The 18,490-nt window shown below is 40.9% G+C and overlaps 1 protein-coding gene across 3 annotated transcripts in view; it reads right to left on the bottom strand.

Moving 5' to 3' along the window:
- The window catches only part of plxna4 (plexin A4), a 252,928-nt gene that overhangs the window by 92,759 nt on the left and 141,679 nt on the right, over positions 1 to 18,490 (bottom strand). For all 3 annotated transcript variants that reach the window (XM_035996329.1, XM_031313676.2, XM_035996330.1), the window contains exon 5: positions 7,701 to 7,801. In XM_035996329.1, coding sequence (XP_035852222.1) covers positions 7,701 to 7,801 — 101 coding nt within the window. The remainder of the gene's footprint in view (positions 1 to 7,700; positions 7,802 to 18,490) is intronic.

Here is an 18,490-nt window from a genome sequence, read left to right as displayed (position 1 = left end):
CACAAAATAAAAGGGAAATGCATTGAATCTTCAGTAGTTCCAGAGATATTTGTGAAATCCCCTGCTTGATGATGTTTTCATAACTGCCCCTGAGGGAAATAGTGGAGCACTGGAGGGCTGCTTTTCAATGGGGATCTCAAGAGTGCACTTGGCTTTTATCTTCCATATATTGTGTTATGATCTTGGATGTGTGCAGCTGTAGACGGCAGCATATGATACTATTGATCCAGGCAGTCAATATCCAGCCTGTGATGTTTCAGGTGTGTTTATTCACAGCCACGAGGCAGTTTGTAACTATGAATATGAAGACACATTGAAACTAATGTTATCATTATATATAGTAAAGAATAGGGCACTTAGGTCTCTGAAGTACACAGTGGCCTGATACTGATGCATCTTATATTTTTTGTCTTACCTAATTTGTTGCATGCTTCTAATGTGTAACTATATAAAATGACAAAAAACATTTCTGACTAACATTTACATTGGCACCAGACGGTGCCTACTCTAATTGAGAGAACATTTAACATAGACTCATATATTTTAGAATGGAACAATGAACACAAGAAAAGTGTTCCATTAAGTCTTAAATCCTGATAGAGGAGAACACCGGTTTTGGGATAACCCCACCCTGTGTATGTAGCTGTCTGTGTGATTCAAACAATATCTCAATTATGAATACAGCTCAACGTGTCCAGCTTGTGAGTAAATTTATAATATTTATACATGATACATAATGACATTATATCTTGGCATGCGTGAGTAATCTCTGTGACAATGCAATCTGATATTAATACTGAATAATCAGTAGGGATTACTGTAGGATTATAGAATATGGTTAATATAGTCTTACCACGCTGCCGTTGTCATAGCACTAGCTATGTGATCGGACATGCGAGGTGACCTGCATGAGTACCTTCTCCCAGAGGTGCTCTCCGTCATAGTCAAGATGAACCGTATATGTGTGTGTATATGTGTTTACCCTCTAACCCTCAACTAGAGTACCTGCTCCAAGAGTTTTATTTATGCACTTCATCGGACGATTTCTCATTCTTTCCCACTCTCTTTTTCTGGGACTTTATGTAACTTGTCCCACTCACCCCTCTCATTATGTGGATATCTTCAACTTCCTTTGACTGTCAACACATCTCTCATTCATTCATCCTCTCTGTCTCATGTCAGTCCCTGTGTCGGTTCATGCTCTGCCAAACAAAAGCAAGACACCTTCCCCACCCACTGTGAGTGTGTGCATGTCCATTTCCCAGTGTCTATGATTTTCCTGTGTGTGGTAGAGTGACAATAGGTGACATTGAGCAATGGTCCGGACTTAAAAGTGGTTGTGCAGCTGTTGTGTATGTGCTTGGGCATTTGTGTGTTGAGGCTAGGGACTTTGGTTTGTGTGTGTGTTTCTTTACACTATGATGGTGACAGTTGAGAGGGAACTAGAAGGTGCAGCACTCCGTTCCATCCTGATGCCCCTGTCACTTCTTGGCCTTGTTCCCTTCTCTCAACTTCCCTTAGCATCCAGCAAGAGGTGGAGGGTGGAGGTAAGGGGGGTGAAACCAGTCACCAATACTCAGGGGATGGCCATCCTCCCCTGGGCACAGACATCAGACCAAGTGCCATGGATGTAAGGATATCAAGATCAAAGGAACAACTTTGAATAAATCTATGTATCTTTGAGAGTTGAATATTGAGTAATTGTTGTAGCACTGTTTAAAACCAAATCCAGCTTCTCAAATTGGGAATATTAGGCTGAGCAGTGCATAGTTGCAATTCATTTTAAGTAGTCTTAAGTTGTGATACAGGGGCTCTAAAATCTTATTATATTTCCATTCTTTCTAGCTTGGCCTCCGATATGAGCTCACAGCCAATTTTTTTTACAGAGAATGTGATCTGTACTGTATATCACAGTTCACCTATAGAAGTTTACTACTGATTGTATAGACTGACCTTCTCTAATGAAATAAGAGAAGGCATTTGCTTGTGGCCAGTAGCACATATTTACAGTCCCTATTTTACTTCAGGAAGGAGGGATCAATGTTTATGAGTGTTTGGAGGAAGAGAGGAAAAGAGGAAGAAGGAGTAGAAGAGTGATGCTGTTTATGGACAATCACGCCTCTGATAACACAACATACTGGGATCTGACACATACAGATCACATTCGTGCAAATGCATGCACAAGCAAAAATGTATACTAGGGGTATAATGCGCCAAAACGCACATTGAAACTGATGAAATATAAACAAATAAACACATTCTGTGAGTGGATTACTGGAAGCACAGATACGCATAAATATGTGCAGACACACACATACACACAAGAATGTAGTGTATGATAAGCCTGCTGGAGATGGAGTGTGATTTGAATGATAGTGAAGAGAGGAAGAGGGTAGGAGGAAAAAAATGATTTTTAGCACTCTGGGATTATTAGCCATATCACAGCCAAAAGTAAATATTAAGATATGTCAAACCAATTATTAATGTGAAGATATTGCAACATTAGCACCACTTCTTCCAAATTGACACTGATATCACAGAGTGATGTGAGATATTCTCAACATCCATGCCAAATATGATGACATTCCTTTTGACAATGTTACTTCTTCAAATATGGTTTCCAATCTGTCTGGCTGTCACACATGACAGGCACGTTGACAGTTTAGTTAACCACTTACAAAACTGACATCTTAGAGACCAGCATTAGGGGAGGTAACATATCCATAACATAGCTCTAACATTTCTGGAATATTGGCTGATTGCAGAAGTGCCCCTTCCTTACTTGGAAAGTTTGAAGTGTGGATGGAAAACGCACAGAAAAAAGGGAATATGCCCAAGACACAAAACCCAAGGGTATCGCTGATTGGAACAACAAGTATAAGCAAAATAGTCAAGTTTTGTCATAGAAAAGTGACTTATCATAATGTTCTGTGACTGATTTACAAATACTATCATTTCTAGGTCTTGTTACATGTCATCCCACAACTAGGATGTTATTACGGAATATGCAGAATACAATTGTTTTTATCCATACATTTTGTTTAAATAATATGCGTAATAATGCATATGCATAACATAAACATGCATGTATTATGTTTACTTCTATACATAGGCCTACACTATGCATCTTACAAACTCCCCGACAGGTAATCTTCTGTAAGAGTCCTCTAGGAGACTCTCCTGTGGTTGACAGAGACATCCAATGTCAGCGGGAGAGGGGGAGTTCGGATATGAGTGAAAACTTTTCTTTCACCTTCTGAACTAGACAGGCATTAGCATAAGTTGTGCATCTCAGCAGAAGAGAGCGTGAGTTTGACAGGACAAGACAGTTTAGTTGACAGGTGAGGCTTCAGGTTTACTCGAATAGTGGCTGGCTAACTGCAGGGGGGGGAATCAGATGCAAAGTTTCCTAGTAGGCTCACAAAATATTTAGGGGGCATATAGGATATACAGTTGATAGGATGAATAAGAGCATATGTCTATAAATGAAGACATTTGCCTTTCTAAATGAATGGTCAGTGTTTGTCAAGGTCAATGAGACACACGTATGCTCGCACACAGACACACACATATGCACACAGGTGCACTATCCACTCCTGTTGATTTTCCCCCCTGCACTATTGATTGCCTTTCTCCTCTTCCCCTGGTGTTCTCTCTAACAGCTCCTCTGACCGATCTATAAAGTAAATAAAGGCAATGCTGATGGGGAAAGAGAGAGAGTGCTTGCAATTCTGTTTGCTCTCAGACCAGTGAGGTGATTTCAAGGTTGATTGGGAACAACAAACTATCTGGAAGAACACTTTGAAGATGAACTGCATGCTATCCTTTCACTCAACACCATTCCTTCCAGCACAAAGTAAGTGTGGGAGAGTGTGTGTGAATTCTAAGCGTTCCTTGTGTTTTGGCCTTTTTGCTATATGCTATTAAAGATGCATTGTTTAAAGGTCCCACGACATGAAAATGTCACTTTATGAGTTTTTTTAACATTAATGTGAGTTCCCCTAGCTTGCCTATGGTCCCCCAGTGGCTAGAAATGGAGACAGATGCAAACCAAGCTCTGGGTATCCTGCTCTGCCTTTGAGAACACTAAAGCTCAGATGGGCTGATCTGGAATCTCCTCCTTATGATGTCATAAGGAGGACGGTTACCTCCCCTTTCTCTACTTTGCCCGCCCAGAGAATTTGGCCCACCCATGACAAAGAGAGAGACATCATGTCTTGAAAACAAGCAAAGCATGGCAGTTGGTCAAGGCCACACCCCCACCCTCCACCTTGCCCCCCCCCCCCCCTCTCTCCGTCTCAATAGCATTTAAAGCTACAGACACAGAAATGGCACATCCTAAGTAAAGCTCATTGTGGGACTGGCTCTAGTGGCTGTAATTCTGCACCAAGGCTGAATTTCGGGAAAGAGACTTCAGATACAGTATTAGGGGACCACTAAGGCCTATATAAAAACATCCAAAAAGCAGCATATCATAGGACCTTTAAGCCTTTGTCTGCAGTCAGTGTACTAGGCAGGGTGCCTGCTTCCAGCATCAAAATGTTGTCATTCACTTATGGACGCTCACTCATTCACTAGTTTTCCCTTTGGCTACATTCGGTGATGTCAGATTAATCAATTCAAATCATGAATGAGCAAGACTTTTGGCCAATCACAGGAACCAGAGGCAAGCATGAGAGGATTTTGTGCTGGTGGTTTATTAAGCATTACTGTGGTAAAATTACAAATGTTCAGAATGCACTCAGCATACAAGTGGATAGTGGGATCTTGGAAGCTTAAAGTTGTTTTAGTCATACAACAGAAAACTCAGATTGGACAGATTGGACAGATAGTCTAGCTAGCGGTCTTGATTTACCGTGCAGAGATCTGAGGAGCAGTTAACCATAGTCCTCATAAATCCACCGGAGTTTAAAATCCAACACAAAGAAAGCATAAGGTAACGGACATCCGGCCGAAAAGAAGGACATACGGCTAAATTTCTGGCGGCAACGGAGCAATCCTGGAAGTGGAAGGTCGTGGATATAGACTACTTGGGGACCATCAAGGCATACATTTTGAAGCCCTTTTATTTTAGTGTGTGTTTTTATAGGTCTTAAGACAAGAGACCCAACAAAACTGACATGTAGGGAAAATTTGACATGTTTATGCAGAATACTGTATAAGTGACTGTGTGTGCAGTATGTACATATATATATATATATATATATATATATATATGCATGTGTATGACTTGCACAACCGGTACACATCCAGTATAGCATTCATTAAGTAGCCTGCTATCCACTGTCTTTTAGCCTTAACTAAGATTTTCCACAGTCTGTTCCACTGAATTCTTTCTGTAAATCAATATTTAATACCATTTGTGAAAGAGAAGAAGAAAATAGGGAGTAAGCTTACATAAAAATGGAATATTTCGCTCCAAAAGTGTTTTCCGCATTTGAAACATTAAGCTAAAAGGGTTAAAGGTTACTGGGTATTGCTAAATCACCACTGCTTTATCATAATCTGTAGAACATCTTTTTTGCAACTGTAAAAAAAGAGTGTGTATGGTAAGTGAGTGATTATTGAGTCTATTGTGAATTTGGAGCATAAAGTCCTGCCTGCCCAGTGGTCGAGGTTGCGCTAAGGGGGGCTTCAGTTACACCAAGACCCTGTTAAGAATTCACAAGCTGGGGGTTGGAGAGCGATGAGAAGGAGAAGGGACTTTGGGAAAGGTAAACCTGTGGTCGATCAATCACACTGGGTTGTGCACTTTGTGCGTTTGTGTGTCTGTGTGCTAGAAGGGTGAAAGAGAGGCAAAGCTGTGTGTTTAATTGACAGGAGGTATGGGTGTGGTGTGCACATACTCACAACCTCACACACACAAAACACACCTGTAGTCTCCCTTTCTGTCCTTGTGATGGTCAAAAACCTAGACACCGATCGACTAAAGTGGCATTTTGGTTATTTCTTCTCTCTCTCTCTCTCTCTCTGGGCATGATTCTCATTTTGGCGACTTGACACTAATTCTCTGGCAAGAAAGGTGTGTGTGTGTGTGCCTGCCCTTGTGTGTATGTAAGTGAAGAGAGGGCTGAGCTGAGGTGAGCCGATTCTATCAGGCTAAGTGTGACAGGCCAATCTGTGGCCAGCCATTTGCTCTGACTGGGAGGATGTCCGGGGTGTTAATGGGTTTGTACACACACACGGTTTAAATTGCAAGCACATTTCAAGTGGCAAAGATTTGCATGGTGGCTGCTCACTGGTTAAGTTTAAGGATTTGCTAGAATACACTATATGGTTCATTAATGTTTAGTTAAATATGGAGAGAAGGAGATCAATAGCAGAAACTGTGATAAACATGAAAATCTGGACTGATACATTACGCATTCATGCATGTGTTTTTGGCTTTGCATGTAACCTCTGGTTGGTGACCCATAACCCATTAGAGTGTGTCCTCTGTCTGCTAATGCACTTTCTACCCTGGAGACCTCAAACTCATTCATCCTCCATTTCTCCTTCCTTCACTGCTTCACTGCTGCACATAAACTTACTCACTAAGACCCTTTTCAGATCTCTGTCAATTTATCACATATCACCCCTCTTTCACAGCTCTTCTCTCTTAGAAGTTTCCAGTATTCAGGATAACCATCCCAATATCTTTCTCAGATTTCACTAGTCTATTCTCTCCCTCTCTTCATTTGTTATCTCATCACTGATTTCTTATGTTCTCAATCTATCTGCTCTTCTCCTCCCCTGTCCATCTTCCTTCATGTATGGTTTTCAATGTATATGTTCCTTTCACACTCACACTGCTTCTCTGCCTTTGCCATGTCTTCTCAGTGCCAGCAGAAATGAAGGTGATAAATGCACTCACTCACATGCATGCGCGCACGCGCGCACGCGCGCGCACACACACACACACACACACACACACACACACACACACACACACACACACACACACACACACACACACACACACACACACACACACACACTCCCTAAAGGCTAGCACCAACACAAGAAACCAATTTTCAATTTACAGTGGAGTGGGAAATCTTCCTGCCCCCAGCAAGCATTATCTCCCACTCCAATCTTGAGGGACAAGGGTTTGACAGCAGCTGGGAGGTGTGTGTGGGAATTTGGGTGTATCTATGGGTGCATCTGTGTGCATGTGAAAGAGAGAATGACAGACATACTATACAGATGAGCTTAAAGGTAAAGCAAAAAAAGGAAAAGAAAATGCAGATCACATTCAACAGTTTCCAGTTTAGTTACAGTAACTGAAGCTCTGACTCTCCTTGTCTCAACTCCTAAAGTTTGGAGTGGTGCCCATCAGAGCCCTGGCAGTGACTGCTCTGGTTTCAGGGCTTGTTAAACAATGCCAGTGGGTAGGTTTGGTAATGGATCTAAGGGGGCCGCTGGCACAAGGCCGAGCCCTAGGAAAGCAATCTGAGACTTGGCCTGGGTTGGCTAGAGGAGTCCCTGAATACTCAAGGGCTGCAAGGGATGGAGTGCTGGGCATGGGCCCAAGCGTCAGGGAGGTAGCGGAGGCTACCAATCTAAACACTGCACCCCCAAGACTGTTTGAAGCTTGGTAAATGAATGGGTGAAAAAAGTGTTTTTATGCCTGAAGAATGAAAGGGAATAAGAAAAACACAGATGTACGTAGGTTTGTATAGGTGTGTGCGCACATCTATAACAGCTCCAGTAGTACTCACATGTTGTGCAGGACACACCAGCCACAGTGGGGATCTCCCGATCCGAGGCATTCACTGCAGGTTGAGTACTGACCACAGGCCTCCACTGGCACCCTTGTCAGCTGCAAAGAAACATACAAAAAAGGATTAAATATGCTGGAGAGCCACTCACAGTTTTTTGTGTTGGTTGAATTAAGTGAAGATAAGAAAAAATATAGAAAGTAAACTTTACCCTTTTAGATTTAAGAAATCTAAAAAGGCTGCAGTGTTTAGTTATGTTATGGGAGCAATTTGAATGTGATAAGAATATATCTGCATCTTTGCTTCAGGAGTGAAAATAAGTGTAAAGGAAATATGAATCGTTAGACAATGGTCCATTTTTGTGCTGTAGCAGAGTACTTCAGACAACCTCTACATAATAGGCATGAACTTGTTGCAATCAAATTCTGTGTGGTCAAAGTATGTGTAGGTGGAGAGGTGAACAGTGAGAGTTGCATCCTTGACTCAAAACAAAACATATCTGCATTATTGTTTGCATCCTGAATGACTAAAACCATATTTTTACCACAGCTGTTTAAGATAGCTGTAAATGGTCTCTTTTTGACCACATTGCAGCTGTGATGGCAGATTTCTAATTTTCCTCTATTTTGTAAGAATAGTAACACAAAATCTAACTAGTCTATCTATCTAATCTAGAGCCAAATACACATTGACTGCAAACACTAACAAACAAAAGTAATATGTTACGTGAGAATATAAAGTATTTTGTATAAGCACTAATTGTCATGAAAATGTAACTGCTTGACAGCTTCCATCTTTCCCCATTGGCTCCATATTGGAAACTTGGCCCCTTGGCAGAGAAGTCCATCTATTATGATATATAGCCCTGCCAATTCAAACTGGCATTGACTGGCACTGATTGGCATGGGCCTTGAGTGACCGAGCTCAAGGGGCAAAGCTGAGGTAGATCTCAGCCGCCCCCTGCTCATGTCACCATGGTAACAGCATGGTGCAATAATAGGTGTTGCTGGAACTTTTGATTAATGAGCCGTCATTGGTGGATGACCGCTGTCACTCACGCCGTTTAGTGATGACAGCCGGGAAAGAGAGACAACATCATCTGTAAGGGACCGATATCAGGTTATTATGAGGGCAAACTCTGTGTGTGTGTGTGTGTGTGTGTGTGTGTGTGTGTGTGTGTGTGTGTACCTGCACACTTGAAATACAAGTTTTAGATGAAGGTAAGCGAATAGTTTGCCTTTCTCTGCCACATTCCTAGGTATTTTGAACAAATGTTTCCTTATAATACTTTAAAAAATGTGTTTGAATCAGGATTTTAATATCAAACTTAAACAGGAAGACACCAGATGGTTATACTATTTCTGTGTACAAAAATTCTCATGGAATTGGAGAAAAGTAGCCCTGCAAATATTACTTTTGTAGTAGTAAGAAGTAGAGATATAGTACTACAAATGTGGAAGATTTGAATATAGTGCTCTGCTTAAAGACATTATGGCAGTGATGATGGGCGCTGATGGGTAATCTAGAAAACTTTCACATCACCTCACAGCTTCAGTGCACCACCTCCAGAAGAAGCTGAGGATACAATTATTTTGAATACTGGTCTCTCTTTAAACCTCCGGAAATAAGTGATGCAATTATACACGTCTTTGCAGCACATTTTACTGACTAAATTCCATATTTAAGGGTATGAAAAGGAACATAATTAAAACATCCAATGTGGGGCATGACTGAATGTAACAAGAGATCAGAAATGCCTATGCGTAGTGGAATCTCTACAGCGAAGCCTGGTACCCACGGCGGTTCTCTCTGTTGGGCGCACAGACTATCACACAGCACATCTCTGCCTGACAGCCTCTCTCTCTCAAATAAAAACACATCAAGTCAATGCTAACATTTTGCACACACTCACGGTGAAAGTCATATTTCAACATGTGTGCACACAGATGCATATGAACCTCAAAAATACTATCACTGAAGGCAGACACTGACACAATGGAAATACTCTAAAAACACACTACTACATCATTCTCTCTCTTGTTCTCTATTTATGTCTCATCTGTGTATCTCTACAAGTACTATAAATAGAATACTCAGTTAGACATGTGGTGGTACGTTTTGCCCTCCCTACTGTGTAGAGGCATATTTGCATTAGATAGATACAGGGAATGAGTTTGAGATGGAATCAGAGAGATAGTGGTGCAAGTGTGTGTGCGCATCAAACTCAACACTGATCCTCGCTGCATCTCACATGATAGATTTCCTCCCTTCCTGTCACTCTCCACCAAGCCTGCTCCTCTCCTCCACTACTGCTAGCTAAATAACCTGGTAGTCACTGAAGAAAGAGGCCATTGTGTTAGCCTATGGAGGGATTGCAGCTGCCAAAGCCTTATCATGAGAGTGTATGAAACCACAATCTCCCGGTGTACGGGTGTGTGCACGTTTATGTAATCTACGTAGCCATGTCACCGCATCAAGTGGTTAGACACCTCGTGATCTGCCATAAAAGCTAAGCACCCAAACAGAACTGCAGCAAACAATACCACCATATCTGAACGCTTTATAATTTAACACTTCATCTGTGGCAGATATGCTGATACACACACCACCCACATGTACACACATATACAAAAACACACATGGATTTAGACTTTGTAGAATGGAAGGGACCTCCTGATGCCTATCAAGGCCTCAGATGCCTGCATCTGGGGAAATGTTTTTCTCAAGAGACAAAACACACACACATTCACACAAAGACAAACACACACCACATTCAGAGCCCAGCAGAAGCGCTGGATGCCAATGTGAATCCTCTGTTCCAGAGCGCGGATCCTGATATCATTCATTCTCCCTCTGTCTGTCTTTCTCTGACACTCAGATGCTCTGAGGTGTGTAAGATCATACATTCATCATCTCTCCAAAGCCTCCGTTCTCTATCTGACACACACACACACACACACACACACACACACACACACACACGCACACACACACTTTTGTCCCCTCTTTTATCAAAAAAAATTGAGGGATTTGGTGGCTAAGCGACCCATTGCACCCCTTGTCTCTCTCATCACATTCATTTCATGCAATCTTCTTCGTGGTCTTTGCCAGAGAGGCAACTATTACGGCTCAGTGTCTCTTCACTATGGCTGAGCTATCATATCAGCAGGGATAAATACAAAGGATGGGATGCATGGCATTTATAATTTCCTCCTGTTTCAGGCGAGCAAATGACAGCCATTACACCCTGCAATCTCCCTCCTTTCACAATAGGGAGAGACGGAAGCTGCTGAATATAATCACACTTTTAAAAAAGGCCAAGATCACAGAAGTACTTGATGCCTTAATGTGTGGGGAGAGAGATGAAGACATATTTGATAATTTACTGTGGTGGCACAATGGCATAACATTATATATGCAGTATATATATATATATATATATATATATATATATATATATATATATATATATATATATATATATATATATATATATACTAAGTGTGTGCGTGTGTCTACTGTATCTGTGAAATATGTGTCAAAGAGAGATAGGAGGAAGAGTCTTCACTTTAAGTGTATTCACAATTTCCACTTCAAGATCTTCATCATTACACTGAGGAGATGATAAAGCTTGACGTTGTTTTTCATTTCTCTCTCTCCCCTCCTCCTTAGATAATGCCAGGGGCCTTCAAGTCAACCTGCAGTGGGAAAGTGATCATTTCATAAATCTGCAGACTTTTATTATTAACTAAGTCTTCTGCCTCATCTCTATTCCTCTCTTTATCCTACTCTTTTTCTGCCCCCTCCACAATTAAAGAGGGATTCCACCTGCAGCCAAATTCCACAACTCCAAATGAACAGAGAGGGAAATTAAAGTGATAGTCCAATCCAGCCTTACAGCCTGTAGGGCACACTAAACCTCTCTTATCTTTTATCTTCTTTGCCCAGACTAGAGTCGTCTTTTTCTCCTTCCCTGGTGTGAGTTTGTTCATTAGTTCGGCACAATGCTGGCGGTGCATCATTACTTTTGGCCCAGAAGTAGAAATTAATTATTATTATTATTAATTATTTTTTAATTAAAAAATCGGTTAAATGTATATAATGTAATGTTATTTGGTCACATTGTAAGTTAGCAATGAAAGATAAATTGCTGCTTACGACAGTTTCTCCAATTAAATATCATTGAGTTATGCAGATAACTGCAAGCAAATTGATAAATGTGATAAAGTGAAATAATTATTCATATACATGGCAATGTATAGGAATAATAATTCCTGACCTCCATATTTCCATCGGCCAGCCACCATGTGTAGATGCTCTGATAATATACAGAATATACAGTCCCTCTTTTCCAGGGCAATATCAGTGTTAATGTCTTTTATTCTCTTCTCGATCTAACTGAATATATATTAATCTTTAGTCGTTTATTCCTTCATGTATGTACTGGTGCCTCTGTCTCTCTCTAATCCTCTTATGTCCCACCTCTCTCCTCTCCAGCTGGATGGAGGACAGATTGAAGTGGGAGTCAAATGAAGCGAGGGACACATCAACGACCCACTACCTCGTCACAGCTGACGTGCCACTCAATCCGTCAACCACCAACCAACGGTATTATATCATAAGCTCAGTTAACAGAGCGGGCCAGTGGCTGCAAGTGCAATATTGTTTTCATTTGAGCTTCTCTGAGGTCAAATGAGAAAGCCATCCATTGCGCTGTCAGGATTGTCAGCGCATGACAAACGACTCGGATACAATCAAGCATTTTCACTTATCTTTCCATTCCAAAGAGGGTAATGCCCGCCATACACAAAAAAGGCAGTTAAACAAGCTTTGAGGCAGTTTACTAATAATAGTTTACAGATTAGGCATTCTCTGCTATATTTTTACCATCTGTCATCTTTGGTATGTCTATGCTTACCAAATAAGCAACAAAAACCTGAAGCATGGTAAGCACAGCAACAATAAATTCATACAGCAGAACTTGCCCTAATCATGCTCATGTTGTCCCATTACATTACATTGTCGGTGCTCAGTGCTAGAACCATGCTGAAGACATGATGGATGTCAAAGTAAAGCGGGGTTAGGTCTGACCCTTCAATGCACAAACAGGATTTGCATTTAGTCTGTAATGCCATTTCTCCCATTGGCAGGTGCTAGACGTGTAGCAACACATGCACACAGGCCAATTCTGCACAGACATAGCCTGGGTAAAAGTCTGTATTATACAGTCAGAGTGCACAGTTTGGACTGTTTCCAGCACCCAAGAAAGAAGATGCTGATAATGACTCACATGAATGACAAATTTTATAAAGTGTCTGTCATGTATAATGGGGCTTATAGATTCACAACTATCAGCAACAGGGAAAGAGAGAAGAACACATAACTCAGAATATAGTGAGAAACAGCAGGAGAGGAGAGAGAAGACAAAGGTAAAACTTCAAAAGGGACTTTGATTGAACCAAGAGTTCTCTCCAACCTTGTCTGTCCCACTTTGTGACATTTTTCAGAAGTGTGTCAGGCAGCAATGACTGAAAGCCTTGTTAGACTACAGCAGCCTGCAGCTAAACTGGGACACAACATTATAAGCACATTTAAACACCTTCATAACTCACAGCCACACACTAGAGGTGTGAGGAAGCCACAATGTAAGGCATGTGGTAAAAAGTTTCCCGCTGATAGAAATGAAAGGATGCTGGTATTAAACATCATTCATGAGATGCGAAGACGCGATACTTTCACAAATTAGCTTGTCGGATTTCCCTCGGGGGGTTCAAAACAGAAAAAAAGCATTTGACTTTGAACGATCTCACCCCACTATAGCAAACATTTTCAATAATTCACACTTACAGATCTGCATTTGCAATGCTGAATATAAATAATTTAGCACCATGAAGTCGCAGCACTTTTCAGCAACAGTTTATATGCTGAATGTAAAAACCTTGGTATTAATGAAAATATATTACTTAAGCATAAAAACTATGTAGGAACATGCTTGATAAAATCTAACCGCTGACTGACTGAACAGTTGCTGGCAGGATTGGAGGATAGATTGAATGACTAAGACGCAACAAAAACAGCTTAAACTGCTCCCAAATGTCCTGAAACCCATGTCAAGTCACAGCACCGCCAGCCGCTGAGTAATGTACTCTGCTATCAAAATCATATTCATTCAAACTACTTTCTCATGATCAGGTCCAAACAGAAGTTGCTTATGTTCCATTTGACTGTTGTGTAAAAGGTGTTGATGCGAACATGCACTATACAGTTAGTAAGGCTAACCTATGGTTGTGTGCATTTCAGAGTAAAATCTATTTCTGGTAAACTTAAAGGATTCATGTAACTAGATACTTATACAGTGTATCTGGTTAAATTTTGGATATTTTTGTCTACTTTTTCCCAAAAGACTTAGTAGGCTATTAGATTAAATAACTACATTATTGTGGCATCTTAAATTTGGTTACGCAATAGTACACTAAAACGGTACTATAAGCTGCTCACATTCTCCACCTCACACAATAACCTTTGTGCTAACTTCCCAATTCCACTTTTGACTTCAATAACTGTTCATCACTTCAGGGGAGGTTTTTCCCCTTTATAATAGGTTTATAGCTCCAATAAAAAATTAACGCTTTGGAGGTATGTGATTTGTACTTTTAATTTATATAGTGAACTAACAGTGAAATGATCTCCCAACCTCCACCAACACCACCGTATTCATTGTACCTAGATGTCCTCATTGTGGTTGACAGATGAAGCAGTGTTAACAGGATAATAACATAGTAGTGAAGAACAGCAGCAGCTCACATTAACAGTGGGATTGACCTGTCCCTGTCACTCAAACATTTAGCCTAACAGAACCAGAACATCTATTTAACCCACTAATAAGATGACTTGTGCATGTGAGGAAGATACAGAGAGACAGAGAGACAGAGACAGAGACAGAGAGACAGAGAAAGAGAGAGAGAGAGAGAGAGAGAGAGAGAGAGAGAGAGAGAGAGAGAGAGAGAGAGGGGAGGAAGATCCAATTAGAGCACAGCCAATTACTGGATTAATGAGAGCGTAGGGATGACAGATTACTCTGCTAGTAAGAAACGGCAAAAAAATGGTAGATTGGGGGATGGTGTGGGGTAAAAATGACAGGGTAGTGAGAGAAGGTTAGAAATGGAATAAAGATGGAGAGAGAGGAGATGAAGAAAGAGGAACAAGGATCACAAAAGGCTGAATCCTCATTCACTTTATAAATCCCCTTAGAAATGAATAGGGGTTGGAGGAGCAAAAATCTATAATCCTGAAAGAAAAACACATCTAACAAAGGGGACACAGTCACAGGATGGAGGAAAGAAAAAAAGAGATGAAAGAGAAATTAAATGAAGGATGAGAAAAAAACAACGACTTGGATGTGGAGAGCGTTTTATGCAGTACAGGATCCTGCATGGGTATGTGCGTTTATGTAGCTTTCTTCTCTAATGAGTGTATAATGTGACGCAGGCAAGTAGGGTACAGTGTGACTCTCAGCATGATGCCCCTGCCTGAGGCTGGGTTTATACTTCACTGTCAAGGTGTTCCAGTGGTCCCGCCACATTTTGATTTATTTATACTGTAGTTCATTATCGTAGCACATATATATACTATACTGTACGTATACTAAATTGATGTGCCTTTCAGTCCTTATTAGGGCTGCAGAATATATCTTTTTTTATGGTTATCGCAATATCAACTTGCGCAATAACACACATTGTGAAAGGCTGTGACATATCGCGAAAGACACTCAGGGCCAGATGTACTAACGTTTTTGCGCCCACTTCAGGCGTATTTGTTTCGCAACATGCGCGTAAAAGCATGGCGAGGTATGTACAAACATGCCGCACTGAGGTAAAAGCACAGACTGCCTGTCGCGGGAACTGAAAATGGAAAATTGCGCTTTTCCGTGTTATGCATATGCATTCACGGGAGGGTCAAGGGGAAAGTGGGAGTTTTCCATAAAGAGATGGGAGGGGAAGCGTGGTATGTATGTACAAAAACCTCCCGTGACAGCGCGCCTCTATTTTGCTGTGAAAATTCTCCGCCTCTTAAAAGCAGGTGTAAACCAGCCGCAAGCGGGTTTCCTCGCATATGCCTCCTGGTGAAATGGGAGCAGTAATCCGAGCAAGACGAAGACATAGGTCAAGGAGACGAGCTGAAAGGATTTTTGCCACAAGGACCACACTTTTTCAGTTGAGTGAACACGAAATCATTAAGTGTTACAGATTAAGCAGCCATGCAATATTACAGTTAGGCTACTGGAAGAAACATTGAATCTCCGACTCAGCGTTCACATTCCATTCCAGCAGTTGTTAAACTCGAACGCTACATTACAAATATTGGCATCAGAATCATTTCAAACAGTCATAGCAATTTACGGTATAGTGGGCGGAGAAAGGCGCTGATTACCCGATGAACTGCAGGTTTGGTAAATACAACGTAAGCTGAAGTATCACAGCGTGCGCTTTCTGCGGGTTGGCCATGGCGCTGATAACGCTACGTTTGCAAATGTACGTACATGAGGGCCTCAAGAGATTTTTTGAGTTAGTTGATAGAGAGCATCAGTAGAACACTGCACTTTTAAATATTCATTCTTTTTTCAGTAGTGCATTTTATGTTTAATTCAATTTGTTTAATAAAATGTTGAAAATGATTTTCTTTCGGGGTTTTTTAAATTCAACAAGCATTTGCTGTATTTTAGCAGAATACTGACAGCAGCAGATAGGCAGAACTGAGTTCACTATAATATCTGTTTATTTATCGCAAGATATTCAACAACGTTATTGCATATCACATTATGTTCCTCATATCATGCAGATCTAGTCCTTATAGAACAAAAGTAAACGTGTTTGCATTTCATTATTTTGTGATGGAAAGTGATAATACTACATTTTGCACTGAAAACTGCTTTAGCTTCAACTTAGCCAGGGAATCATTACATAGCCAAAGTAATCTTTTTTTTTTTTTTTAACTCACTTTGTGATAGTGAGTGAGGACATGGTTTGCAGTGAGGACAAGGTTTTCATTTGTTTCCCGTCAATAAAATGGAGATTACAGAGCATTTTCTCAATGTTGTCCAAGATGTCACTTTCAACGGCTAGGATCAGAAATATGAGCAACACAAGTTGATAAATATCAGTCTCTTATTAGTCTCTATACCCCAAACGTGTAGATCAACTTCACCTCTAGCAGAGCCTCAAAGCCTCTGCCTACAGCCTTTGTATGTAGTATTATTTATATGAAATGTGAAAATGTACAAAACCATTTATCAGCGAACAAGAAACGCACAATGCAGCACACATTTCTGCAATCTGCAATATTCTGACAGACATACCTATCCTTACTTAATCTCCTTTCTCTGTCCCTCTCCTCACCTTCTCTCTACCGATATCAGTCTGACCCTCACCGTCCTGTACTGGACTCTCACACCAGCCAGGATCCAGAGGAGGTCTGTCTCGTGGTCCACCCCATGCCTGGCACCACCAATCTGAAGGGAAGGGTTTCAAGGCTGAGAGCAGCAGGGGAGGAGCTGTATCGACTAACTCTGTTCTCAGCCTCCTGTTGTGGGGCCCCCTCCTCTTCTCTCTTTCTATCATGTGTTTCCTATTTCTGTATTTCCCCCTTGTTCCATCTATCACACTCTCTCTCTGAGTGTCGGGGTCTCAGGCCCCAGCAACAGCAGGTGGCCTTCTACTATCGACCAGCTCAGGCTGCTTTAATAGCATTTTGCCACCACTGGGAATTTGGAATGTGCATGTGTTTGTGTACAAGCGGTTATTCTAAACCACCACACTGATCTGGCAGGCAGTATGGTTATTCAAAACTCTTGCATGTACGGGTGACCACAACATGACCTTTAAACTTGGCTGTCCGTGAGAGGTGAACAAGAAGCCAACACAAGAAATTCAACATGACATTTATCTATCTTATTGTTTTCAGTTATCTGTATCAGGATGGATAGCACATTGGTGCCTGGTATGTTGGGCAAATTTGATATGTGGGTGATTTATTTGTTAGTAACAAGTGCATAATGTGCATTTATTTTAGCCACAACAGATGTGAAAAATGGATCATGTAAGTATCTATCTCTCTTTGGATTTGTAACAGATGTTCTGTGACCCTCTGACATTTAATAAAACTTGACTTGAGGCAATAGCATGACATGAACAATTCTGCTTGCAGTTTACAGGGAAACTTTCAAGTCTCATCTTGCTGTAGAGAAAGCTTTGAGAACAAACCTGTTATGCCAACATGTTGTTACATGTTCTCTACATTTCAGAAGCAAGTTGCACTCATTTTAGTTTTAACTCTTTAGTGATTGCAGAGACTTGGAAACAGTGTTGTGTTTAACAGTACGTCAGGACAGTAATGCTGGTAATAAAGCAGTACTGTAAAAGTGGTTTTCAGCCATCTGAATCTGCATGAAGAATCACATTTAATGGGTAACTGATAAACTCTACTGACTAGAGAAAACAGAAAGGTATTGCAATGAAATTGGAAAAATATCATCAGTCAAATTAATTACGAAAATGATTAGTTAGCAAATATCGGTAATGACTTCAATATCATACAAAACAATTGTAGCAGCAATGTTTTAACCCTGACCTGTTGTTTAAACAAACATCAACATTATAAAGGGTTTGAATGATTTCCTTGAGTTGCCTTTATTATTCTGTTGTATAAACCCTTCAGCACTGGAGTACGTGTTTGTGTGTATGTGTTGTGTTCATTAACTGGTTTCTATATCTGTGTGTATGGTAATTCCCAGA

This window comes from Sander lucioperca, chromosome 20, assembly GCF_008315115.2.
Source record: "Sander lucioperca isolate FBNREF2018 chromosome 20, SLUC_FBN_1.2, whole genome shotgun sequence".
Lineage (NCBI taxonomy): Eukaryota > Metazoa > Chordata > Actinopteri > Perciformes > Percidae > Sander > Sander lucioperca.
This window is presented reverse-complemented; position numbering and strand designations above follow the sequence as displayed.